The sequence below is a fragment of the Penicillium lagena genome (assembly GCF_028827675.1).
Source record: "Penicillium lagena strain IBT 129212 chromosome Unknown utg000003l_segment0_segment0, whole genome shotgun sequence".
Classification (NCBI taxonomy): Eukaryota; Fungi; Ascomycota; class Eurotiomycetes; order Eurotiales; family Aspergillaceae; genus Penicillium; species Penicillium lagena.
In genome coordinates, this window is record NW_026623224.1 from 96,629 (window position 1) to 124,069 (window position 27,441).

General features: G+C 46.3%; 8 protein-coding genes across 8 annotated transcripts; 6 read left to right on the forward strand and 2 right to left on the reverse strand.

Moving 5' to 3' along the window:
- Positions 1 to 286: 286 nt before the first annotated feature.
- N7510_005193 (uncharacterized protein) lies at positions 287 to 1,519 on the forward strand (the record flags this gene model as incomplete). Its single annotated transcript, XM_056977119.1, has 1 exon — positions 287 to 1,519. The coding sequence occupies one exon, from the start codon at positions 287 to 289 to the stop codon at positions 1,517 to 1,519; it is 1,233 nt and encodes a 410-aa protein (XP_056833151.1).
- Positions 1,520 to 4,716: 3,197 nt separating this feature from the next.
- Positions 4,717 to 5,286, forward strand: N7510_005194 (uncharacterized protein; the record flags this gene model as incomplete). The annotated part of the gene is made up of 1 exon (XM_056977120.1): positions 4,717 to 5,286. One exon carries the CDS (start codon positions 4,717 to 4,719, stop codon positions 5,284 to 5,286), a length of 570 nt encoding a protein of 189 aa, XP_056833152.1.
- An 823-nt stretch (positions 5,287 to 6,109) lies between these two features.
- N7510_005195 (uncharacterized protein) lies at positions 6,110 to 7,220 on the reverse strand (the record flags this gene model as incomplete). The annotated part of the gene is made up of 2 exons (XM_056977121.1): positions 6,110 to 6,976; positions 7,134 to 7,220. 2 exons carry the CDS (start codon positions 7,218 to 7,220, stop codon positions 6,110 to 6,112), a joined length of 954 nt encoding a protein of 317 aa, XP_056833153.1.
- Positions 7,221 to 9,939: 2,719 nt separating this feature from the next.
- Positions 9,940 to 10,854, forward strand: N7510_005196 (uncharacterized protein; the record flags this gene model as incomplete). The annotated part of the gene is made up of 2 exons (XM_056977122.1): positions 9,940 to 10,078; positions 10,685 to 10,854. 2 exons carry the CDS (start codon positions 9,940 to 9,942, stop codon positions 10,852 to 10,854), a joined length of 309 nt encoding a protein of 102 aa, XP_056833154.1.
- A 373-nt stretch (positions 10,855 to 11,227) lies between these two features.
- Positions 11,228 to 11,485, forward strand: N7510_005197 (uncharacterized protein; the record flags this gene model as incomplete). The annotated part of the gene is made up of 1 exon (XM_056977123.1): positions 11,228 to 11,485. The coding sequence occupies one exon, from the start codon at positions 11,228 to 11,230 to the stop codon at positions 11,483 to 11,485; it is 258 nt and encodes an 85-aa protein (XP_056833155.1).
- A 3,014-nt stretch (positions 11,486 to 14,499) lies between these two features.
- Positions 14,500 to 15,804, reverse strand: N7510_005198 (FG-GAP repeat domain-containing protein; the record flags this gene model as incomplete). Its single annotated transcript, XM_056977124.1, has 2 exons — positions 14,500 to 15,560; positions 15,759 to 15,804. 2 exons carry the CDS (start codon positions 15,802 to 15,804, stop codon positions 14,500 to 14,502), a joined length of 1,107 nt encoding a protein of 368 aa, XP_056833156.1.
- A 389-nt stretch (positions 15,805 to 16,193) lies between these two features.
- On the forward strand, positions 16,194 to 16,472 carry N7510_005199 (uncharacterized protein; the record flags this gene model as incomplete). The annotated part of the gene is made up of 1 exon (XM_056977125.1): positions 16,194 to 16,472. One exon carries the CDS (start codon positions 16,194 to 16,196, stop codon positions 16,470 to 16,472), a length of 279 nt encoding a protein of 92 aa, XP_056833157.1.
- Positions 16,473 to 23,914: 7,442 nt separating this feature from the next.
- Positions 23,915 to 26,305, forward strand: N7510_005200 (uncharacterized protein; the record flags this gene model as incomplete). Its single annotated transcript, XM_056977126.1, has 3 exons — positions 23,915 to 24,451; positions 24,504 to 25,159; positions 25,222 to 26,305. The coding sequence occupies 3 exons, from the start codon at positions 23,915 to 23,917 to the stop codon at positions 26,303 to 26,305; spliced, it is 2,277 nt and encodes a 758-aa protein (XP_056833158.1).
- Positions 26,306 to 27,441: the final 1,136 nt, after the last annotated feature.

Genomic DNA, 27,441 nt, shown 5'->3' on the forward strand with positions numbered 1-27,441 from the left:
GAGGTCTTTTGTAACCTTGCACAATTTCAGTATGTTGACGGGCAAGAAATCGATTTCAGTATACTGTCTCTGTCTTGACAAGTCATTCTTGAGGCCTTGGACGTCCCATGGGAGGTTTGCCTAAAAAAGTATAAAATAGGCTCGACCGTCCACCTCCAGCTCTCATCAAACCTCCCAATCTCAGAGTTCCTGTCTTATCAATTCTTCAAAAAAAAGCAAAGAAGACAAAACACGGGATTATAACCGGTCGGAATTAATATCGACAGGATCTCGGCAATTAGACAAAATGGCCAACGATGAAATATCTTCTCAGAAGAAGAGAAAGCTTAGCAGTGCCAAAGACCAAGACGAAAAACCTCCAAACGCGGATAACCTCGCTCAAGTCCAATCCAACCTCTACGATAATCAGGAGAGATCTTCATCATCGCAAGGCCAGCCCCTGGTGAAGTCTATCGAGCCAAATGATACTGAACCAAAACACTTCACTTTTAATCCCGACATTGAAGCCAAATCGGGATCCACTGGACAGGAATTGCCGAGCGAGACAGGCCATCCACAGCGCCGTGATGACTTGTCCTCGAAAACGAGCAGTGATAATGGTTTAGACGATCCTGAGTGTCTAGCCAAGATCGGCTCCCAGTTTGACGACGTTGATGGCGATCATATTGTGGATGGATGGGGAACTCTGCGAAGATCAGCCTTCGTTATTCTCCAGTATGGACCGCGCCACGGGGCCAAATATAAGGCCAAATATAAAAGCGGATACAATACCAGCGGGATGAACAACATTTCAGATCGTGCTGAACGAATCTCTCTGCTCAAAGACGATGATGGTCGAGGGAGAAAAACTTGGCGATACTCAAAATACAATGTTGCCGGAATTTACGGTGTTGCTTTCGAAGAAAGAAAGAACCCAACTAAATCATATAAGTCTGACCCGTGTGTTTGGGTCAAGATCAAGTGGAAAAATCTGAGGCAAGAAGACGACGAGAAACTCTCAAGAAGCTGTTCTTGGATTCCAAAATCGGATTTCTCTCGCCTCTGTGGCGACAAGGATGCAACAGAGAGCAAGATTACAGAGGTGTGGGATAAGCAGGAACAACGCTATCTCCGCTGGCTCCGAAACGAACCTGGAAGGGGCAATGACGACCGTTCACCCACTCCTTGCCCACTGAACGCATACACGAAAGAACCCCGCGAACGACGATCCACTTCACGCTTAGATACGCCTGAGATGAGGGTTTCCTCTGCGAGGCGGAATGAGAGTGCCAATCCGTCGCCAACTGGGTTGACTGGCCGAGAGGGCTCAAAATCCAACCCTGTCAACCTTGACCAGGTCGAAAATCCCGACCTTCCTGCTTTCTCACGCTCAACGCCTGCTATTTCTGATTCAAATGGCAATATTCAGACTGGAACAAAGCGCGTTCAATTCAGCAAAAAGAGTTCTTGGAAAATAGAGCAAAAGAAGAGAACTGGAATGGCTTGGATGAAATCGAAAGAGGAAAAAAGCAAGTTATAGCTGATGCTCTCTATCTTTTCCACAAGAAAACGATGCTGGAAAATGGGGCGGAAGAGATTCCAGACACCCTGCAGGATTCAGCTGGTCACCCAGGGACAACACCTGCAATTGCTGCATATTAAAGGATCTGAGCTCTGCCTTGCTTTTCATGTCCGAAACTTGTGAAATTTGTTTAAAATGCGAGTCGATAGATAGATAGATAGATAGATAGATAGATAGCTTGCTTTATCACAAAATAAATGCAGTTTGCTTTCTTCCGCGCAATACCTTTAGTCTCTCAGTCCTCTCATCCACGGCTACTCGGGAAAACTTGTGGGGACAGAGTCATTCAATTCCGAAGCCGTATTCAGTGAATGGCCACATTGAAACATTGCAATGCATGGGTGCCTGTTGAAACAAGTAGCAATTATTTCAAACCAATTCCACATACGTCGACCACCCTGAAGACATATTGTTCTAAATTAAGGAACAGCAGCTAGAAGATGAAAGATTCGATCTCATACAAGAGCTCCAGATACTTCGCAATTAATCTTGGGACTTGGACCACGGTTAGAATAAGGTAGTATTTCATCTTAAGAATGCAGGAAAGTGCGGCATGGATGTTGAGAGTGGTGAGAGTGGTGAGAGTGGTGAGAGTGGTGAGAGTGGTGAGAGTGGTGAGAGTGGTGAGAGTGGTGAGAGTATCTAGAGAGATAGAAATCCGAAAAATAATCTGATTCACAAATAAAAAAAACCTGCATGCCTTGGAAATAGCCTTTCCGTATTAGAAATCCCCCTCGAAGCACGTAGATGAGCTGTTTACGGATTAATACATTCAATTTTGCTACATCGAGTTCAGGCTCGCCATTTCAACAGCAACAGCTCCTACTAGTCGGATCTGCATATTTATGGCTTTCTGTCTTCTTTAATTGTTGAAAATGACCTTCTCTGTTAGGAATAGGCTATTTGACGCAAACATCTGGTGAGCGCACAGGTGGTTAAACTAAGAAGAAAAATGAGTCAGGATTGTTCCATCACCTAATGCTTTGCCAGCTTGGTTACAGTAAGGTAGCCCTGCTTGTAAACCGAAATCATCGCGGTTTAAACAGCCTGGAAAGATATAAAGCGAAGGCAAGCCTCCTGAATCATTGCCGAATTGGAGTGAATTCATCGCCACCAAAATGCCCAGTACATCTGCAACAATCATTACCCCCTCACATTTCGCAGTACAGAATTAGTAAGTACAGTACTTTGAACAAAGTGTACTGCCCTTCGATGTCCACAGATTAACGGTCTTAAGTACCGAGATTTATCCATCCAATGGCGTGAAAAGCAAGCACACTCCTATTCCACGTGCTGGTGACGAAATCGCGACTGTTCAGAATACCAACGCTACTGGAGAGTTGGGTTGGAACAATGCTTTGCCTTTGTCATTGATCATTCCAAAATTTCCACTTCCATCTCCTATTGCATCCAATACACCTTCATTCACACAACCTGCACCAAATATGACCCTGGCAGGATCGGCAAGTGTGGCATCACCGCGGGCCACTCGATCTTGGACTCTCTGCTTTATCCTTTGTCTGGCATTCAACATAATTTTTGATCAAGAGTGACGTCGTGGGCGGGAATTTGTAGCAAATCATATTATGTCCACACATGTGCGCTACAACTCAAAATTTTGTAGCAAAGATTGGCCGAGGAGAACAGAACGGAATTGGCAACAGATAGGATACGGTACATAACCGACGCGAAAAGAACAAATATCCTTTCAATTTCGAAGCATATTTTCAATTAAATTGTTTCTGAGAAAGCATACTCGTAGCGCACTGTCGAAGCCGCTGGTCAATGTTCATCTCGAATAGCTGATATCGATATGGATGTCTGGCATATGTCTTCTCTTTTTATTGCGATATTGTGCGGCCATACTGTATTGAGTTGCTAGGAGGCTCAAAAGAAGGTGAGAAAGGTTAACCAGATATCGTCTCACGGGCTAGGAGGGTTAAGGCCGTGCTAGACTTCGCTGAAGCGTCACAACGGTTTCAAAGTCGCGCGCCACGAGGGCAGCCTAACAATGGGAACGGCAACTAGGCCACAGCAGGCCTTGACGAGGCTCTAAGTTCGTTTTCAGGAAGTGGTACACTCAACTTGTACGTAAAAGGATATATATAGTTGTTGTAGCCTGCATATCGTTCGCGAGGGTCAGGGTAAATGAAATAATCCATCCATCCATCCACTGTATTGAGTTGGCGAAGTGACATCTTAAGCAAGTCGCCTAGATGCCAGCTTCACAATATTCCTGGAAAGCATTCAACTTGATTGGCTATGTCTCATGGATACTTAGATACCACAGTACTGTTGAACAATGATCGGCTGAATGTCGTCGTAGCGAATGTATTCGGAGAGACAGGACTGTAGTTGGCAGCTCGCGATGGACATGAGCACGTGAGATATCAGTATCTTAAGAACGGAGCGAGTTTTTACGACCTACAGAGCACTAACATCAGAATCCTGGTTTACTTCAAGGGCACTCGACCGAATAGGATGATTCAGTTTTGAACTTTGAGTTCATCCAAGCTTGAGTTGAGCTGAGAAGGGAGGGAAACAGCGGTTGTGGGTTGAAAGAAAATAAATACCGTACCGTAGCACTCTCGTTTTGTATGGTTTATTTCCAGCTACAGAAATATTCGAAATCAGATATACCAATATCCTCACACGAATTAGCTCCTGAACCCTAACTTGACACGCGCTAGTCTAATTTTAGTTTTTCTCTCAATGATCCCTGCTGAAATGTGTCGTATTGGGTAACAGTGATCGATGAAGTCATTGTTATAATACTGTATCGATCCATGGAATGGCGTAGAATCTTGATTGCCAAAGTCCAAACTGAGTGATAGTTCTGGGGGTCTACTGTAGCACAATTCCCCTTCTTCTGTTCCTACTCATCGCAAGCAGCCTTCGCCCACGCTCTTTTTATACGCTCTTTTTACCTACAATAGAAGGTAGCGCTAGTAGATGGTCATTCTCAAACCGCTGGACGGAAAGGTGAGAAGAGAGGTAAATTTTCTGTCTCAAAGAGAATGCTTGATGAGCGAGACGCACAACTCGATGCTGAAGAAAACGCCTCTGGCCAGAAACCAGTTTGACGTGGCGTCTACAATTTGATGCGGTGTCCTTCCTCGACGTGCCATCAAGGCCCCTATTGTTGGCTGGATCCAATGGGGAAGAAACACTATCAACTCAAAACACACCATCTAAGGCGTCTAGTTACCCATGTTGAAAAAGGCGGCGTTCTAGAGTCGCACAAGGACGTGCCTGAAGCAATTCGCGAAGATTTATACATGGAGGAGCAACAGGAACTGGAAAAGGATAAGCGCAAAGGTGGCTATTCCCTTGGGACTGGAGCACCATATCCTCCTATCAATATCAACGTCCTGCCCTCCCAGGCTTCCGCCCTCGGCTTGGACATTCCAGCGACCAAGGCGGCTGCTGACTCAATGGCTATGAGCCATCTCGAGATTCCTGGACCAAGAGACGAAGCCGTCAAGGAGTACGGTGAGTGGCAGGCATCAAATGTCACTGATGACACTCCCAAGGCTGCATTCCGACATGTGTGTGACGTGATGCTCGACCATGGCCTTGACCTAGAGAAGGTCTACAAGGATCAAGACCCAGAATTTTTCATTGACAAGGGAATAAAAATGGGAATCGCTCGACGTTTCGTAGATGATACTCGCCGTTGGGTGGAGGATGTGAAGAAAACGATGCCTATTTATGAAATAATATAGAAAGACTCCGCTTAGCATTTGGCACCTGTGGGCGTTGGGGCGTTTCTTGAGTTTTGTTGGAAACATTAGATAATACTTCTCACCTTGGTTGCAATGAAGATTCAGCGTTCAACAATAGTTGGTGTCTGGTGTTGCAATTACATTGCCATGTTGCTATTCATTGGCCCAGTGCCACTACCGCTATATTTTCTAGAAAATAACCAATATGTTCAAGATCTCACTCTTGACTCTCTACTCTTCACATCATCAACAAAAGTGCAACCAACCCGATCTACTAACTTGGATGTCATCCTGCCACTATGACTCATCTTAAGTGGTGGTGCTCACCAGTCCTTTGAGGGCGATGAGATCCAGGTGATCTAGCTGTCAAATAAATTTCAGCCACGTAGTCCCCTCACACGGGCTGTGCATGGGCTAGACCCTGTAACAGAGAACAGCAAGACAGTAGGTGGGCTGGCTACACAAACATGAGCTGCATATAGTGCTTACCCTATCTGGTTTAGAATCACTACCCCGCTCCCACGTCTGTTACTATGTATAAGCGGAAGGCTCGCTCTTCAGCTACAAATAGCTCTTTAAAACAGCGTGATCCTTTCACGTCTTACATACTGCCACCTTGTTTAACGAGCCGCAAGAGCACTCAAGGTACTACGCCTTCAGATAGAGCACATTTTCGGTAATAATTAATTTTGAGTTTCCAGCATGTGCGAAATACTTCTGTCCAAGAAACATTACCGTGGTTGTCCGTCAACATGCGACACAACCTCAAGAACCCTGAACAGATGCGGCCCAGCAAGGCAGAGGGGGGTAGACTGTCCCAATCCTAAGGAGAGACCACTTGGTCAATCAACCCATTCCGATCAATGTCCAAACCATCGAGATGAAGGGTACAGTCGGCGTTGACCATGCGATAGTTGATATCTCCGATAACAGTCTGCACATGTGCCGCCGAGTCGATTTGAGATAGCCAGCATTGTTTGATGATCTGTCCACATGGAATACCAGAGACATCAGGGAATTCTTTCTGTGTAAAAAGTCTTTCTACCTCATCACTAGGAACATCCTCGTAGGGACTAGTACCTTGAAAAATCTCGTAAAGGGTTGATCCAAGTGCGAATATATCTGTGGTCACTGTAGGCTTATCTTTCCAGTGCCGCGGGAGGAAAAATCGGGTGTTTTCACCAGATGCTGACTTCGACCCATCCAGCGAAGAGCCAGAGAAATCAATAATTTTGATGTCAAAAGCCTTGTCCAACAGAAAGTTTCGCGGTTTTATGTCGCAATGAATTATGCCATTCCTATGTAGGAGGTCGACAGCTTCTGCGACTTGGTACGCCCACTTCGACCTTAGACTCATCGATATTGAATGATGACTCTGGAGATATGTCTTGAGATCACCATTTTCCATATATTCGAGCACGAGACCATCCCTTGAATGACCCACTAGCCGGACAAGCCTTTTATGGGGTCCAATGCGACGATAGATGCTAGCTTCTTTAGCGATGTCTAGGACGTGGCTTTCGATCTCAGAATCAGGAAATGGTGACTTGAGTGCAGTCCCATCATTAAGGAGCTCCACAATCCCAGTGATCCCTCCAGAGATAAATTGGCCCTGAGCATCCCTCGTATTGGAATAGTCTTTGTGGTGTTCAGTGTCATTTGAATTTTCCTCGCTCGCATTTACTGCTCCCTATTGTTCAATGGTTAGACAAGCCTTCAGCACAAAAGACATGGGGGTATACCGTACTGTTTCAACATCTGTAACAGGGGGCCGACCGATCAGGCGTGACAATGAAGGCATCCAGGATCGTATCCAATTTTTGAAAGTAGACCATGTCTTCACGAACCAACTCAGTTGTCCTATCCAAGGACCAAGTGCCATCCTGAACTTGGCACTTGTCGATGGCGGAGCATGCGGTTGGCAAAGATGACATCGTGCGACCAAGGGGCAAGAGAACCAATCGCATCACGTGATAACCATAATTCTGTCGGAGGTTTCGGGTGCAGGGAGTCTCAGTTACTTGGCAAGCTAAGTTAACTAACGTTAACCTATAAAATAGCCAATATGCTGACTAACACAGTGAAGAGTGGGACCTGAAGCAGAGGGTTATAGTGGTTGGTTGGTTGGTTTGTTCTGCGTACGGACAGAGTAGATCCAAATTAGTTTCATCACTCTTTTCACATAACTTAACCCGCTTAGGGAAGAAACATTTGGAGTAGTCTCCACCTGGGGAATGAGAACTTGGGGTAGAATATAATAGAATTCTCGGAGTATGTCCAACTGTCGTCGCTTTAACATACCTTTACTAGTTAGTACCAAGGGTTCCATATATTAGCATAAATAGTCAGACCTGCCCCAGGTTTTTAAACTTACACAACTTTCTTTAAAACACTTGTTCCGTTGACCACTGAGATAGACAATATGCCTATTATTCCTGCTCGTCGGTTCGCGATAGAGCGACTGCGCTCCGGCCAGTTGATCAAGATCATAGACTCCTCCGGAGGCCAAGTGATCGACACCTGGGCCTTTTCCATTCCACCAACACCCGCCTTTCCAAGATATATGTCAATGACTCACACTCGGTCGACCTTGCACAAACTTCTTCCATCTATTAACGATTCTTTTCTCGACAACAAACGAAATCCTATTATGACGATCGTCGAAGACACATCTCCTGGCATACACGACGTTCTCTTCGCCGCGTGTTCTCCGGAACGCTATCTTCAACTAGGTGCTGACAAAGAGCATGATAACTGCGCCAAAAATCTCCACGACGCCATTGAGCAATGCACAGAACCATCATTCAACCACATTGTGAAGTTTCTGGAGAGTGGCTGGATGCCTGATCCACTGAATTTATTCATGAAGGTGGATATCTATGGCAATATCTTGCAATGTTTAAACCCGGAAAGCAAGGCGGGGGGGTTACATTGTGTTAAGGGCGGAGCAAGAATGCGTCATAATAATGAGTGCTTGCCCGATGGATTTGAGCGCTTGCAATGGGGGCGAGCCTAGCAGCGCGAAATTCGAAGTTATTTGAGCTGGGAAAGTACTGTAGTTAGGTTTATACAGAATGCACCTTAAAACGCGGACGCGACCCAAGTCTGGCCCGCGACTCCCCTGACCGAGCGGTTCCATGCATTGAGCATTTGACAGGTAGTAATAACTTCGCGACCTATAAACCTCATATGACCTCCTATCTTCAAGCGAGACAGGCCTAGGATGTCCTGTCGGGCGACCTAGAGCGTCCCGACTATCTGTTCAAGTACGTCATACTATTACGGCAGACATCCAACCCTTAGTGAAGCCCCCACCTTAGCGGGGCAGTACCCATGTTGGCTTGGGAGACGGACAGCAGCAGCGGATGGCACTAGGCAGCAGTGTATAACACTTTCTTAAAAATTACACCATTCAAAGGTTTCACTAACGTTATGTAAAATACAACGTCTATTCTGGGAAGCGGAGGATCTACGACTGCACCATATTTGGATTAGCGTGTTTCAAGTTAGGGTTCAAGAACTAATCCGTGTGAGGATCTTGGTATAGCTGATTTCGAAGTATTTTGGCCATGTGTAATGTGGAGTCTTTTTTAATTATGTGTCAATGAGCAATGACTTCACACTGCCAGGATTCAATATTTCGAGCCATGTCGTGATGAGTCAGGCGAAGGGGTTTGAAGCGACATTTTGCCTAGCAGAGTTTGTTTTCGAAGGTGTAACAATACAATTTCATACGGCTTACTCAGTCATAAGTTGTTACAAATGTTTCAAAGCGCCGTGTGGAACTAGGGCTTCCACATACACATAGTTTTGAGTCAGCGAATTTTCTATGCCAGCCTCAGATTCTCGTCTACTGTACTGCTACCTGCTACTCTGTTCTTTCATTGAAAACAGACTCTGAAAATATGCTTTTACGGGCGGCAGTCCATAGATGGAACGGTAAATAACGACAATATCATGGCAAACGGAAGCATGCGAAAACAATCAGTTCTTCTCAACCCACACATATTTTTGGTGAGTGAATAGTTCTTGAATAAACATTGGGCTGTATGAGATGGTCATACCCTGAAACGTGAGTATTTCATTGATGGTTGATTTTTCATTGATGGTTGAATAGTTCTAAATGCACCACAAGTCCTCGAATTAGTAGACGGCGGAGTATTTGATCGTGAATCAACGTTCCTTGAACGATACCATCTCCATAAGGCCGCCCAGCATCACTATTTTAACAGGACCCTGGTGAGTGTTTCTGGCTGGCCATCTAAAATTGGTATTAAAAAGGTTCTTCAAATAATGGAGGTGAAATGAAAACATGGCTTTCAACGGCCCTCAGTTAGAGTTGGCATCCAGAAGTATCCTTCAACGTTTGCCACCAACCAAGGCACGCGAGTGACAAGACCAGCTGAGAGGTCTATAAATACCTCTAACCCCCAGTCAGCTGCTCTACAAGATAATTTCATGACTACTTTACACCCGAGTACGTCTTGTGTTTAAGAGTCCATGATAAGTTCCTCCCTCTTGACCCAGTACTGTGATTTCCACTGTACCGACATTTGTAGAATACATCGTGGAACGTGCAAGTCTCACACTGCCTGTGAGATAGGATCCCCATCCTATACTGTACCACTATTCCACCCATGCCAGCCGATCAAAATGACAAGACTTGGCCTGGCCGGTCCAAGTTTCTATGCGAACATCTCTCTCCGCCATAGCAACCCAACTGAGCTGATCCACTGTCGTTTCCGCCTCCAGATGGATCCCCAAGGCAAAAGCGCAAATATTCATGTCGCAGGTATGTGAGTCTCAGCCTGACTTGTCTGAAATTGTACTGACATTGAAGACGATGCGATTTTACTAGATCCATGCGCATTCGACCACTATGCACGAACGCAAGGACCACGGAGCTCTTTCCCGTCTCTTGGCCGGCATCAATTGCTTGCCGGTGGTCTTGAGCACTAAAACATGTGAGCCATGAAAGGTGTCGCCGATCTACTGGCTAATAATAGACAGTAAACCGTTGACAGCGCACCAGAGTGGAACTTGATTTAAGAATCCAACACGATTGTCAGTACTCGTCGGGCAAAGGCATGAACTACACCCCATTTCTGGTTCGTCGCTTCGAACCATGCAGCATGCCCAGTTGGATTACTGTGAATTATAGCAGCAGGCCAACAACAGGGGCTCCGCTTTTTGGAAAAATTGTTGTGCTTGAGACGGCCGTTCTTCATGGTAAGGCGTGATTTCTCGCGCCTTCTGCTGCGCCGGATCCGAACATTTGTGCTAAGATTTGTGCCCTAAAACACAAACGCTATTGCTAATATTTCTCCAGTATTGCAGGAACAGCCCATCGTCACACATGAACACTAGTGCGGCGAGTAACCTTTTTGCGCCGGATCAGACAGTCAAAAGGCCAAGGTTGCCACTACGACGCGTGCTCCGCGTCCTTACGCTTTCATCCTCACCGCCTTCACACTGTCAACAGCGGAGTCTGGCCGTACAACAGGAGGAACTCGCAGGAATCACGCTCTTTCCGCCGCCGCCGAAAATGCCCGGCGCAGCGCTACTTGAAGCGACAGCGCCGAAGAATGCGACGAATTTGAATACAACGTACTTGGCAATTTCCGGCCGGATGAGGGATGACTGTATAGCTGAAGAGAGTTGTAAGTAAAATCTAGTTGGTGATCACAAGGCTAATTGATCGCCCCGTCTCAAGCGTACACAAATACTTCCGCATGCTCGCAACTTTCCATTATTGGGAAATGAAGAGGCGAGGTTGCTCCATCAAATGCGGAGAATGTCCTCATCATTGAGGTATGGGAGAAATTAGATACAGTGTACACTCTTGGGACTCTTGACGAACAGGTGAGCTACAATCGAAACTCGTCCAACTGGAACAAGCCTTGCTGACTCGGATCGTATACTAGGAGAAACCCTCAAATTCATGTCGCTTGAGTCAAATATGAAGCAAGCAAATGTCTTGTCTGCTCGAGCCTCCCTATACCAATACGATCACATGCTGCCTGTCGACCAGGCCCATGTCGGTGGCCCATTCAAACCTTCCACTATGGCTACTGGTGGCATCGACGATGAGTCACCGGAGGGTGCATATCGTCCACCTCGGCCCTTTACCCCCGGTCGATCCTGCGCATCCGATCATGATTTGATATGTCTACCTGATACAAGACCCAAACTCCAATGAGCGCATACCTCTATGCGACTCATACCTGTCTTTCGGCATGTGATCACCCTCAAAGAGTAACCTCGTGGCTTGGATTCCCGGGCATCCATTTGGTGATCTTTCTTTCCCTCGGATGGCATCTGGCGTCTTTCCAAGACTGGAAATCCCGAAAGACACCGAACACAGTGTCACTATGAAGGTGGCTTCGATGTCCGAAAAAAAAATCGTCAAAACCCGTCCTGCTGTTGGGCCTCATGAACTAGTTCCTACATCCTGTACCCAAGTCCCCACCGCTAACCAGCGCTTATGTCATATTTGCTTTCGGAAAAGAAGCCAAGGGCGGATGCCTACTACGACTGCAAGCGAACCAGAGCACCACTTGCGAAGATCTCACCCAATGAAACTTCTTTCTAACGATGGTGGCGGGGATCTGTTTATCGGGAGTGGATTCAGCTGGCGCTTGGTAGCTAACTCCTCGTCTGCCTTTAAATGTGTTCTTTTAGCAGCGGAGTATGGTTGATCACATGAATTCGGATACACTGCCTCACGGAAAGCAATGGCCGCCAACCGCAGTAGCAGATGTCGATTTATAGGAGATTGGTTGGAATTATACCGTGTGTCACCAGCGGGAGATTGCCCACAAAGATGTGACGACTGACATATAGAAGGAGCCGATTGGGATTTCTTGATTGCATGCTTGTCCAAAACTCTCAATAACTTGGTTGACTTTCTGGTAAAGTTACTTTAATTCTCGCGAGTCGGTCCAGGATGTTGGCATTCTAATGTGTTCAATCTTGTTAAATGATTGACAACCACCGCCTGAATCGATGACCTTGACTAGGCAAGGAACAAAGTCTACGACGTCACTCAGTTTACTTGAGCCAACGATTTGTATGTTCGAGCGGCACCTCATCACATGCTTCTACGACTGGTGAGTCTGATCTTGACCAAATATTGCCTGACCATAGTGGAACCAGTGGAGGGGAATCCGATGTTTGGGTTCGACCATCTTAATCGAATTGGAGACTGTGTGCTAACTTCACTGAGTCAAATATACATACACTCAAGGTGTCTATGATGACCAAATTTCTAGAGAACTTCTCGTTCACTTCGGCGACCACCTCTAAATATCTATAGCTGATTTGAGGTCCATCGTTACTAGCTAACAGATACGAGACGGATACGAGGTTCTTGATTTAATCTTGGTTAGTAGATAACGAGTTAGTCATGGGAGAACTACGACATACAAGTGAGTCAGCGTCAAGATGTGGCAGTTGGATAAATTACCTGGAGGCCATTATACTGACAAATTATACTTGCGTGATCTTGGACTCCCATTTTGAGGCTCGCAAGAGCTGGTGTCGACATGGTTCACTATATCAACCAAGGCCCTTGATTTCGTTGACTTATACTCAAAGCTGCCAGTCACTGCATTTACATGCCCTTTTCTGTAAGCATTACGATTTGCCTATTTCCCATGACTGACACATGGATCTTATTTACCACATGGCACAAAGAATCATCCATATCACTAGCGCAAATACAGCACCCAGCAGATTTCACACACCCGTGATGGGTGGGTGTCTGTGGTGTCAGCGCCTACCGCCGTAGATAGATAGGATTTCCCTTCTGGGAGATCATGATCAATACAACTTCACTACTCGCTCGTTTCCTTTCCCATGATCTCTCTTCAGGTCTCTGCTGTGAGGCCCGACGACCTCCCCTGAGTCGACCGGCCATCATGAGCGTATGAGAGAGAGACGTGCTGCAAAGTAACTATATCCAGCGCTTATATTCGTCCATAATACTGTACTAACAATCGCGTGTTAAATATTCTAGGGTGAGCGACTTGTGGTTATTGTCGCACCTTGTCGTAGGGGCCTAGTCGTCGGAAATGTATATATCTCGCTGACAGTGTTATTCGTTGGAAACAGGGGTTTAGCAGTGTCCCTATTTCTACTCGCATGTCAGAGCGAGCAATTCTGAGAAGAAAAAGCAAGCTCGTCGACAAAACCACGGATATTTGTTAGTGCAATGCCATATTTAGGACTTCGGTATAATATCGAAAGCAAATAATTATTTCCAATTGGCTCAAAGGGAAATTCCAAGTGCTTCCTATCTGAAAGCTTTGTCGAGGCATGTATTGGCAATCCCTGGGGCATTTGCCGAAAGCAGTCAGGCAAATTTAATTGATATCGACACCTTTCTTAAAGGATCCTCTGTCAGTATAGATGACCAGAATTTCAAGATTGTCGAGGACTTCGTGGCCAGGTTTCCGGGAGATTCTCCCGAACACATCAGGTTAGAAGGCAACCACCACGAAATAAATCGATTTGACAGTGAGAATAAGGACTTCAAGAACGTGTCCCGATTTCTTGTGCAATGGGCAAATGGTATAGTGAACAATGTCTCCTTTTCTGGAAATAACCACGGACTTTATTTTGAACAAAATAAAATCCAAATCGACATGCAGTAAAAAGTATCCTCATATCATCTGCATACATCCTTTGGCCCTAAATATCCTTGTTCCTCGTGCCAAGTGATAGTTATAACACATAGTACGTAGCAGAAGCCATAAGGATGAAAACCATATTTGTCCACCAAGGTTAGTACTCCATACCAGATGCAGCCTTCTATTGAATGTCAAAGGAGTGTAGGCGTATGTAGTACACTGCAAGATGTCATTTTCTTATATTTTACTACAATAGCAACGATCGGGGTGACCAAAATTATACGAACTTCTAGCAAAGCTCCAACCACCATTTGACCCCAAAGACAATAGCCAGGATGATTAAATTTGACCACTTAGTAGAACTTCTCAACAAGCCATTTCACCACCTCCAGGAATGGTCTAGGTGATTCATTATTTGTACACCAGACAAGGTCGGATACAGTGAATCTGACCACCCGTTAACAGGGGGAACAAAAGAAATCGACATTAAATGAGGGCCTAGCCGTACAGGAAAACCTTCACTATGTCGCAAAAAGCATGAGACATCCTTGCATATACCCGGTCCACGATCCCTAGGGCGGTTCTAAGCGTCGCAAGGCTTCCCAAGTAAGACACTCATTGTATTTTCGCCCTCATTTGTAGCCACGATATCGAGATGGCCATCACCGTTGAAGTCGCCCACTGCAACACCAGCCGGCCCGGACCCCACGGGGAATGCGGTCTGCGCCTGGAAACTTCCTGATCCAGTCCCGAGCAAGACGCTCACTGAACTGTCGCCATTCGTAGCCACAATATCGAGATGGCCATCTCCGTTGAAGTCGCCTACTGCAACAGCAATCGGCCCGCTTCCCACAACGAATGTAGCCTGCGGCTGGAAGCCCCCTAATCCATCACCGAGTAAGACGCTCACAGTATTGCCAGCGTTATTCGTAGCCACGATGTCGAGATAGCCATCTCCGTTGAAGTCGCCTACTGCAACACCTTGCGGATTGGACCCCACGGGGAATGTGGCCGGCGCCTGGAAGGTCCCCGATCCAGTCCCGAGCAAGACACTCACTGCGTTAGCGATGCCATTCGTAGCCACGATATCAAGATAGCCATCTCCGTTGAAGTCGCCCACCGCAACACTTGTCAGCCCGGACCCCACTGGTAACGTAGCCGACGCCTGGAAGCTCCCGGATCCGGTCCCGAGCAAGACGCTCACTGCATTAATGCCGGGATTCGTAGCCACGATATCGAGATGGCCATCTCCGTTGAAGTCGCCCACTGCAACGTCGGACGGCCCAGACCCTGTGGGGAATGAGGTAGACGGCTGGAAGCTCCCGGATCCTGTCCCAAGCAAGACGCTTACTGTATTGCCGTTGGTATTCGTAGCCACGATATCGAGGTAGCCATCTCCATTGAAGTCGCCCACCGCAACACCTTGCGGGAAGCTCCCCACGGGGAATGTGGTCTGCGTCTGGAAACTTCCCGATCCAGTCCCGAGCAAGACGCTCACTGAATTGTCGCCGAGATTAGTAGCCACGATATCGAGATAGCCATCTCCGTTGAAGTCGCCCACTGCAACGCCATCCGGAAGGGACCCCACGTCGAATGTGGTCTGTGTCTGAAAACCCTGGAAACTTGTACATATGCAGCCGCCTACTGAGCAAGTGGAGCCAGTAGGGCACTATCGAAGCGTGAGAATTGATCACGTTAGCAATAAGAACCTTGGCACAATAGCAACCCTCCTAGAAGTACGGGTAGGCCCAACTCACGGTATTCCCACAATTGCCACAGTTATTTGGATTGTTCTGGAGGTCGGTGCAAGCGCCACCACAGCAGGACTCCCCTGTCGCGCACTGCAACGTAAAGGGTTAGTGGTTTCGTTTCGTGATTTCGCCTCCATTGGCAACGGAAGATCACACACAGTGTTCCCACAAGTACCACAGTTACTGGGAGTGTTCTGGAGGCTGGTGCAAGCCCCATTGCAGCAGCTCAGTCCGGACGCGCACTATCAAACACCACTTAGCCGTCGTCACAATATGCGGTCTGCGGCCATCTTACAGAAGGATCACAACCTGCGGTTGGTATACAAATGCAGCTTCTATTTCATATCAGCTTTCAGATGGCTGTGCAATCCCACAACGATCGAGAAAGAGACTAACGACGTAGTTTGTCCAACGAGAAGTCCAAGTAAACTGGGAGATCCACTACCGTTGTCGCAGTAACCTGATTGGTCACCTAATCCTCGACACTAAATCAGTATGTCAGTATTGATAACCTCTTCGGATATCCATGGATATATCCTACCTTGGCGTCACAAGCGACCGGGTCGCAACCACCACCAGCACCACCACCACCACTACCCCCAATCACAGCCCCAATATTAATCCCACCCACATCTCCATTCCCAATCCCACTTGGACCACCCAGATAGCCGTAGCCGTGGCCCGGGTGACCCCCACCCCACTTTTCAGGAGCATCTTCTCCGGGGAGTGCAGTGACCAAAGCACAGCACAAAACGGTAAGAAGAGCGAAACGCATTTTCGCAAACTCGTTTGCTTGCACGATTAAAAATTGGTATCAAAAAAATATCTGTTTGAACTGGGCGTATTGCTCGTTGTAATTGAAAAAAAAAACAATTTGTCCTACTCTCTTAGCGGAGGGGGTTTTAGATGTATGCCCACGGTCACCAATTAATATCTAGGTTTTGTGGTTATAAACGGAATGCTTGGACATGGTTCCTAGAATGCATAACTCGCATTTTCTCTTTACGAACGAAAATGTCGAAATCAAGGAGGTACTACCGGCTTTATGGTATGCGCAAAATACGTTGGCGTTAAATCAAATTCCGGCAAAATATCCCGGTGATCGGAATAGCGTCCTGTGGGATCTGATTGGCCGCCCGTGCGTGCTCCCTACAGCCGTCGTATTCGTGTCCCACGGAACACCCTCTTAAATCCTCTTTGAGGTTTTACGCCCAGATTCCTAATTCCTTATCAAATTACTATCCAGTGTGAGAGACCAATTGCAAATTATGAAGAAGTAGCGGAGCTTTATACTATCGAGAACATCATAATATATTTCTAGTTGCAAAACAAATGAGTGGCTCTATAATGCCTTAATATTCGGTATCAACAGTATCATTCAAGATAATTTGATATAAAAGGTATAGCGTAACGTCTCTGTGCCAATGCGACTTGGATTTGCTTCGTACAATGTAGGAGAATGTACATTGCGCGGCCGCCTGTACTAGGACAGGGGGTTCTTACTACTTCTTAGCATTCCTATCAAAAATGTGAATCCAAGATTTCAACCCAAGAGAACTCGATGTTAGGACGCAATTCCCTGGTAGTGTAGAACACGAGTGAAGTACATCCTAGACATTAAATCTGACGATATTCAGAGGATAGTCTGGTACTGCTTTTGTCGACTAAACGATAAAATACCTCTAAGGATACTTATCTACCTCGACCTACTATTATGTTCCAAGGGCTTCGTGTCTTCTAAGCCTCTACTAACGTATCACTAAGCATAGAGCGCACCCTTAGCGGTGTAGTGTCGCTTCTCTGTCTTTGGGTGATTAAATATAAGGGGTTAGGACTTAACCAAACCGCCTTCGATATCGTGGAATATAAACGCCCTTAAAGATAGATAACAAGTCAAAATTAGAAGCGGATCCAACCGCCCGTTGCTATATACCTTGGGTCTAAGTTGCCTAAAACGGTAGGACGCCAAGACACCGCCATCCTTGCGTCTAGCCCTCTCCTTTATAGGGCTTTCAGGAATGACAATATATCTGACCCCTGTAGTAATAATATCTGATTCGCCCGGACGGAGCCTAGCGCCCCCTACGTACCTACGATCCTAGACATCGTTAATGACACATATAAGTTTGAGTGTAAGGCGTCTATTTCTTAAAGTATCCTATAGGCTGCTCCTTCTAGACTGGTTGAGCGAAAGTAGATATTCTATCCTTCGTATAGAGAAAAATTGAGTTGTACATTCTTGGAAATACGTCCAAGCATTCCGTCTATGCCTACAAAACCTAGATAGTTAATTAATGACCGTGGGCATACATATATATTTCCCTCCGTTAAGAGAGTAGGACAAATTGTTCTTCATTATAACGAACAGTACGCCCAGGTTAAACTGATATTCTTTCCCTACCAATCTTCCCTTGTCCAAACGAACGGCCTTGCAAAAATGCGTGAAATCGCGAACTGAGATACGCTTGAAGAAAAGTCAAATTCAACCACCGCGATAATTGTTCAGGTGGTGAAATGGCGCGTTGTGTCTTTCTGGCGCATAGTGAAATTTAAGGATCCCAACTATTTCTTGAGGTGAGATGGTCTGTTGTGATGTGCTTGATGGATGATCAAATTGAATCACACCGACCATTGCTCAGGTCATAAATTCAGGTGAAATGGAAGGTTGTGATGGTTTTATTGGGTGGCTAATTTTGATCACTTGATCTATTCTGGAAGTGGTAAAATGGTGGCTTGAGATATGGTTAGAAGGTGGTTAATTAAATCGTCCGATCAATTTTGGAGCTGGCGAAATGGCCTGCTCCGATGTAATTAGTGGGGTAGCGCTTATAGAGCGGGACGTATAAAGCAGGAAAATATTGATAGAGGTATCAAACTAACCAGTGGAACTGGACTGATAAAGATAATTAACTGATGGATACTCACAAGCCTTCTCTGGTGTAGTTTTCTCCCTTGCCTTCATCATTGTGGTTATCCCACCCTGGGCATTCATCGTGTATTCGCCACCCTCATTTCACTATCCTATATATTCTATCCTGATTATGCTATCCTGGTCATACTACCACCATCTGCATTGCACCAGTGGTCTATTCCAACCGGATTTTTCTGCTCAGCTGTGTCCATCTGTCTGTTCCACTCCCTATTTTCTGCTCAGAAGCATAGGGAACTGCGAGATTACTTGTTACAGCCTGAGACGCAGTACGTTAGTACGTTGCTGATGTCATAAATCTGATGAGGTGGCTGGGCTCATCGACATGCCCAGCCAGCAGCTTAGATACCCATTCGCTCCCACTGGTTTAATTCGACGTACTAGATCTATTGAATGTGTGGATAAGATTCCTCCATTTGTACGTCTTGTAGGCTGGACCATCGCGGATCTACGGGGAAGAGTGAAAGGCCAGACGCGACTTCTTGATCATCTCCTCTTCGCAGGATTTTGCCGAGTTTGCCGGTCGGATATCGGGGGTACTTCCGCGGGCTTTGGCGATCAGTCGGTACCGTGGTGGTATCCGGACAGTATTATCAGGGGAATGGATACATTGCCGCGTTAAGTCCGAGCCACCAGGCTTAGAAACAATCGATCGAACGGTGAAGCCTGTTGAACAAATGTTCATGGCAATATGTCAAGGCGTAAGCAAAAGTCCATAGTGCTAAGCTACGCAAACGACGGTGATTGGAGCTCCACGATTACAAGACGATCATTCCATCTTTGATTAACTCAACTTGCTCACATTACAACCTCCTTTACCCCTCCCTCCCCCCTTTTAAGTCCTAGGTATCCCTTCATTTGACTTATGTTCCACGTATCTTGATTTGTCTTATATTATCAGTTTCCCCACAAGTGTTTTTCTTTAAGAGCATGTGCCGCACAGGCAAGTGACAGCAAACACTTTGTGCCCTACTGTTTCATTGCGGTCGATCACTTTATCGTTCCAAACCGCAGCTATTCGATACTCCTGGAAAAGTGTGAAAATTACAATGTATTCCGAAGCCCTCTAGGTCTCGAGTGTGTCTTAGAATCACAGGCTTGTCAAGTTTTGCCTGATACTACGATAAGATACAAGCGGAATGAACACAGATCCTAGCCGTTGGAATGGGTTTCTTGTCTGTCTCTTAAAACAAGAAAGGATTGGGAACGTTAGTTAACCATTTTAATCTAGGAGAAATTCCCTCGACCCTGTCTCTCACACTTCGCTTTAGTTTTCCCGAATCGGAATGGCAATATATGGTACGAATCGTCGCCCTCTCTCGCAAATAGCCATGGAGAACATTTTGACTTTCAAATCAAGAAAGTTTTTAAGAATGCTATCGATATGTCAATCAATATTGACTTGAACTGACTGAGCGGTAATTTTATAACAAAGAAATACCTGATTGCCACTGTCTCCATAACTAATATGAGTAGATACGATTGAGCCCGGTCAAGGCTTTAAAGTCGGTGGAATCAACCCGATCGCAATGAACACAAATGCGACTTATTGTTCCGCGGGTGAATCTGAAGATCCAAGTCAAGCGAATGGACCAGCGATACCGGTTTCTGACAACGAACTCCTTCATCACAAAAGGGTTGCCGGGGATGATAGACACTTCCTGGATGATATGAAAGGAAAGAGTGAACTACTGGTAATTAAGATACATGCAAATTGAGAAAGTACTACGAAAAGAGGCTGCAGGACCCACTGCAAGTCAATTGTCGAATTATTGCGAAAGCATACATAAAGTTCATCGAACCACAAAAGCAGGTGAAATTTCCCTACAACGGTCGAAGAGCTGGGTTGATAAATCCCGAAAAACCTAATCTGGAGGAAACAAAGCCTCACTGGTGGCCGATCAATATCCAGCATCGTGAGCCAGATCATCTTCTCAAATATGGTAAATTAATCACTGGCGATTCGCAGTGTTGGAGAGCGCTGACAGATCGAACATAGAGAGAATCCGGCTACTGATCCATATACTTTGTGATATGCGAGACTGACATTCGGTCACAGTTCGGAAATTCAGACAAGCCGACCAATCTTCTCGCCGCCTGATACCTCGCGGGCGACTGGATGTTTTGGATACGATCTACTACGTTCGAGATCAAGACGAAAGAATGCTCCAAGGGGAAATTGGTACTCTCTATATTCTACGTTTTTTATGAAGCCATCACTGAACTGATTTGAACTAGATAGACAGAGTCTGGTCTGTGTCCCTCAGCGGCATCTTCGCATTGCCTGCAGGATTCGAAAAGAGTAAGAGGATATTCCATGAATCCAGCCGCAAAGGAATGCTGACGCGACAATTCGAAGCCCCGCAGGACCAACCCTCGTCCCCCCCCCCTTTCTTCGGACATAGACCTGAGTAAGCAACCGGTTTTCAACCCAAATTTCTGCGCAGGAGTTCCCACTTTGCTGTCTTCCTCAACTTCGCCCCAAGTGATACCCCGGACTGAAAACCTGGTTGATGGCCCCGGAACCGACTCCGATGCATCAATGATCTTCTGCGACTTGCCTGGTTTCCACCCAGGTTTTAGCGAAACTGGATGGCAGTATCCCCAATATAACCTCATAAGGATTTTGCCACGGTAGCATAAATGGGTACTTGGAACCTGGAACCTACGCTCATTCACATGCCTCAGCTTTCTTTGTCTTTTTGTAGCTTCTCCAAGCGTAATCTACCCCTTAGTTCCAGTCAAGAGCAGGACGAGGATGTCGTTTAGCTTTGCTAGAGCAATCTTTTGGGGCTTTTGAGACATCACGAGATATGCTGGGAGGTGGGGTGGCAGTGGCTGAGATGGAGCTTAGATAGCGACAAATATCGGAAATATCAGTCATTTTTTTCAATGTGTTCCCAGATGTATTCAAAATTGAGATTTCTTTATTCGTGAATTGCAATTCCACGATGAGGCATCGTACGAGACAAATTCACCGTCCATCCTCCGTAATTTGCGTATAATGACATCGATATAGTCTCTATCGATGCCATAAGCTGACCGGTGGAATGATGGTCCCATTAAAGAGCTCTAGGAGAAAACAAAAGTTAGCCTCTATCCTCACATTGGGAGAAAGCTCACGTGGAACCAGTCGTAGGTAAGAAACACTGCCGACAGCATACAGATCCGGATCCTAAGACCACAGTTAGACCAGGAATCCACAGTTAGATCAAGAATACTAGGTCAAAAGGGTCAGCATTACATACTACAACAATTGATTGGCCTACCATAGTGAGAAGCTGATCGAATTATTGATGGTGTATGTAATTTTCGAGAGTATAACAAAAGGCCCAAGACAGAAATAGCCGTAGCGGGCCGGATAGCTTCGATTCCACTTCCCAGATGGCGACTATGAACTATCTTGTATGTCATGTTCGTAGGTAAAACAAAGGTTTCCCCTAGGTTAGTCCATCAATGTAGAGCTAGTTGTATACTGTCTCATGTAGTTTGTTCTTTTTGCGTAGGGATAAAAGAAGGAACAAATCCTTGAGAGTCAGCCAACGAGTCACGGCATGTGTTTAAGCTGAACACGAGCGCTTACAACGCACAGAGTCCTGATCTATGCAGCCGGGCCGTGCACGCACTCAGAGTCATTTGCCCCTAAAGCTCAGCGAGGGTTCACTAAGGTGCGCCACTGGCTAGCGTAATAAGTTTGACAGACGAACAGGTTCGTCCATTAAAAAGAGAACATTTACCAATAAAACACCACGAGGCGTTAGGAGAATCTAAACATTATTAGTGTGAGCCCTGCCTGGGCCAAGGTGAGATTGCCCCCTTAGCCAGAAAGTGCGCACAAAATCCAAAATTTACACTGGTGCGACCGTGGTCGGCGCTATGGCAGTTCGAAATTTGAGAACCTGCTTACCACGGTAGGCGGAGCCAGTTTGTCGGAATACGAAATCATTGAAACCCTGCAACCAGGTAGAGCTAAGTTATTAGGCAAATTCCTTCTACCAAGCGGGGAAACCCCCGTGCTCATACGCAGATGGGCCGAGCCTTGGTTTCTCTTGCTTCCCCCGCCGGTCTACAGTAAGCAAGGAGCAGGCACGCATATTATCCTAGTAGGACTTGACATGTACCGGCACATTTCATACGTATGCAAGACGGGCGTTCATACCACGAGCTGCGAAAATCTTTTAACGGATATTGAACGACTCTCCTCGATCCGCCTCTCATGTCTCTACTAACCTCCCTCAAAAGATGAAAAGGAATTTGTGGATAGCAGCCTCTGCCAAGACCTGTGCTACGGTATACGTTGCAGCTTATCCGCACTCCCCAATCAAACTCCAAAACCGAAGGGGTCTTAGTGCCCCGCTCTTAGGCTTGAAGAGTTCAGGCCACACCCCACTCTCTCCAAAATGGTACTTTTGTCACCGGGCCGTCTCATCCGTCCGAGTCTAGCTTGTTTAGCTGGACGCTGTCCTTCGCCGATCAGTGATTCTTTAAAATTAAGAAAAATAAGAGTATCATCACTAGTTATGCATTTCTAGTAGCCAGCTACTTCTCACGGAAAAAGAGCATCGGTCGGAATTAACTCCATAGGCGGATTGTGCCCTGTCAGTAAGTGGACCTCTCTATGCTGTTAATAGGATTGGCAACGCAAGTGAGCGCGCAAGGAATGGCGATGCACGACTCTTGCGACGAATTTAACATCCTTTGGATTTTCAAGGAACCCTGGCTAACCATACAGGATACAGCAGTCAGTCCTACGACTCCGGTTCCCAATCCCGATTTTGCACATATCAACCCTCTTATGGAAACTCCAGTTGGCACTCTAGGGAAAGCTTTCGAATCATACAAGAATAACAATCACAAAAGAAGCATGCGGCAGGGCAGTGGCAATGAGCGATTTTCGAAATTTGACCATACAAGCCATTACGATCTGACATGATACTGTCGGGTAATTCCTCTACAGGTTTGTGATATCGCTTGCATTTCGTAATTGGGAAAGGTGGGCGACAGCAGGCCAAGATCGACTGCCTAATTTCTGATATTATCCACAGTTCGCCTCAATAATCCCCATGATAAGTGATCGACGGTACTAACGCGAGTTGTCTCACACGATCGATGATGCACGGACACGGCTAGTACAGCCAAGGCGGGCTATCGGATCCCATGGCGCCAAGGCGCCAAGGTGGCGATGCTCGATTCTCGATTCGGCTATGTCCAAACCGTTACAGACGATTAGCAAGGGACAACCTTGTGTTGTACTTGTACTTCTATCTAACCTTAAGGTGAAAACCTCTTGCTGTTCTTGCCTTGGACAGCAACCAAAAATGGATGACATTTATTTTCCCTCGCCCTTTCAAGATGATGTTTTCGAGTTCTCCGCCGTCGAGTCCACTTCAACTGGTTCTAGCCAGCCAGCCACAAGGAACCGAGGGCTTCCAGTTAACTTTCCTGCCTATGAAGATTCGAGTGCTTCTCGCGGTGACATAGGCAGCGTCAACTCCAATAGACCGTCGAATAGGAAACTTCCTATCCCCCGAGTTTCATCGCCTTACCACTTTACTAGCGGTGGACGGGTCAGCCGAGCGTGTGGAAACTGTCGCGAGCAGAAAGCCAAATGTAGCGGACACGAACCAGCTTGCCATCGATGCCAGGATGATGGCCTGCAGTGCTCCTACAGCGAACGAAAGCGCGAGAGAGTAAACAAGTATGTTTCGTGTCATGGTACTGTGGCCTTTCTCACACCACACAGGCAAATAGCCGATCTGACCTCCCGAGTTCAAATATATGAGACTCTCCTACACACCCTCTATCCTCGACTAGACCCTCCATCTGCACAGCATGTCGATCAAACTTTACACACTGTAATGATCTGACTCCAAATATCTCATCCTTCCATATTCTGAAAATATCCAGCTTTCTAGTCAAGAGACGCCCTGTGGCCCTCAGGCCGCAGCCAGACCCGTCCCTTTGCTCGGTAATTTGGCTTTCGGCGAAGAAGAATTAAGCCACAGTAATATTGTGCAGTCGATTGGGATCATAGGCCAGCTATCAGGGATGGCCTGGCTGTACCGACTCAAATGTCATATCCACCAGAACAGTTCAAAGATTGCAGGGGATCATCCGGACTGGCCTTCCATCTCCTCTGTGAACTATTTCCTAGATGATACTGAATTTCTGATGTCAGCTGAAGTGGATCTCTCCTGGTGGCCCCCACAGACAACTGCTGCTCAGCTTGTCCATCTCTATTTCCAAACCGTGCATCCCGCTTTTCCTGTTCTTGGCAAGCCAGTTTTTCTGGACCAATACCAAAGATTCTATTCGAGCCCAAATGCGCAACCTGGAAAACGATGGCTGGCTTTGCTGAACCTCATTTTTGCACTCGCTGCAAGACACTCAACAATAGTGAACTGTCAGACCTCTTGCGACAACAATGACTGTTCGACGTATTTCTCTAGGGCATGGCGACTTAGTACAGGTAGTTCTGCGCCGATAGACCATCCAGACTTGCAGCAGGTACAAATTGAAGGCCTAACAGCCATGTACCTTCTCTCTGTGGGCCATGTGAACCGGTGGGTTGCCCTTGTACTTCTTTATGGATGTTTTACCTAACCAGAACGTGGATTTATTCTAGGTCATGGCGAGCTATCGGTAATGCTATTCGATCGGCTATCACGATGGGTCTTAATCTCCGTATTAGCACCTCCCGTATTAGTCAACAATCAAAAGAGACCAGGTACCGACTATGGTGGGCTCTCTTCGTGCTAGAGACAGATCTATGCGTGATGACTGGACGTCCACCTAGCACGAATAGGACCGACTGTGCAACGCCACTTCCAGCCTCCTTTCAACAAGATAACTGGGATACTAGTAGTGTTCCAAAACGTTCGGTGGATCCAGAAGCTCGGAACACTATTATAAATCCTATTCCGTCAAATGGTTGGAGGGCTTCCCTAGGGGGGGACATGGTGATCGCTATGAAGCAGTCAAAACTAAGCGAAAAAACGCAATTCAAAGCGCTCGAGCAGGAGCTAGCTGAGATTCCTACGCCTAACACCTCGCTCTACTTCTCTTTCTTGGTGGACTTGACGTTCATTATGCGAGAGGCTATTGCCATCTTGTATGCCCCAGCCGCAGCTCAACGATCATGGCACAATATTGAAACAGCCGCCGCTGCCCTCTCTGAGAATGCCGACCGTTTTCTTTCCCGTCTGCCATGGGATTTACAATTCACGAATTATTGTCTAAACCAACCTTTCATTCGTCAACGCGTCAGCCTGGCTTTCTACTTCTACTCCACGAAACTCATCATTTCTCTTCCTTGCTTCTGCCACATGGCCTACTCGCCGCGAAACACGGAATCACTCGGTCCTGTATGCGGTACCCTAGCCACCCAATGCGTTGATGTGGCGGGCCAAATGCTCAACGTTCTCCCTGACTCGTTGGACATGACTCAGCTATATGGCTTCCCCCCGTGGTGGGGTGTTTTCCATCATGTGATGCAGTCTAAGGTCGTTCTTCTGGTTTACTTATGTACTCAGAACCATTTAAACAGTGAAGAGATCAACAAAATTTCGGAGACAGTCAAGAAGGCTGCGCAGTGGCTGAAGAAAATGTCTTCACATGATCCATCATCGAGCCGGGCTTTACGTATCTGTCAAGACCTGATCTCCCGGCATGTTCCGGAACTTGGGCTGATACTTAGTCTCGAGGGCTGACTATCGATCAATTGTGGCTTGAAAGGATGCACTTTGCCTGGATGCTATATGGCCAATTGTCGAGTGCCTCTGATTTCTCGGAAATGGAGGCATCATTCACGGCATTGACGATCCGGGCACTGGCTCGCTGATTTGGCTTAGTGATAGATTATCATGATATGAGAAGTAAAGGCCTCCAGTTATATTGAAAACCAAGGCGACAAAAGGACAGGCATGTTGGGAAACGATCATGACAGATTTAATATTTGATACAGTAAATGTTCTCTTATCGCAATAATTCCGGAGCCTACTGTATTCGTTCACTGTGTTCTGTCTTATAGTAACCAAATATCCCATGTGTAATTCGGGAAGAGGAACGTCTAGTTTCTGGGCAAGAAGTCGTACTGTAGTGATACATCGTACTTCACCGTGTTCCAATTCAGAAGAAGATTTCTTGTAATCTGAGACAAGAACCTGAGGGTTTATGTACAGTGTCCAGCTTCCAAATTTATTTCCAATCAATCATGGTTACTTCGTAGAGAAGAAGAATAGAGTCCGGTGCATAATATGATGTTCAGAGGGCAGGATAAACCACTGGCTATGTTGTCAAGACGGTCCGCATGGTGAAGCAAGGGCATAGATTTGTGATAATCCAGTAAGAAAAGAGATACCGCAGGCTTATTGCAACAACGCTTTGATTTTTCCTCATCAAAAAGAGAAAGTGATTTGTCTAAAGTACTTAAATTTGCTGATCTACCGCGCAATATCTTTATTTTCCGTCTCACCTTCCTCAGGACCCATGAATATTCAAAAATGCCCTACCTTATCCTATTGTGACTTGCGAGCGTTTATAGACGCGTTTCCTTGGGTGATGCTCTGGAAGTCATCGACTATAATGGCCAGTGTCTAATATATTCTGATGATAACTATGGGAGCACGGGATACTCCGCACCTTTCAGTCTACTCGACGGAGATGACTCCTCAAGTACGTAAGCGTTTAATTTTGATTTTCTAGAATAGTGTTAACGGCCATTTAGAATTAAGCGAAGTCATAAAGGGCACTTACCGAGACGAATCTGTACATAAGGTAGATTGCTGTGGCACGGAACACGGTCAGCCAACTGTATTGATTGTGGTGAATACCAATGGCCGAGTCA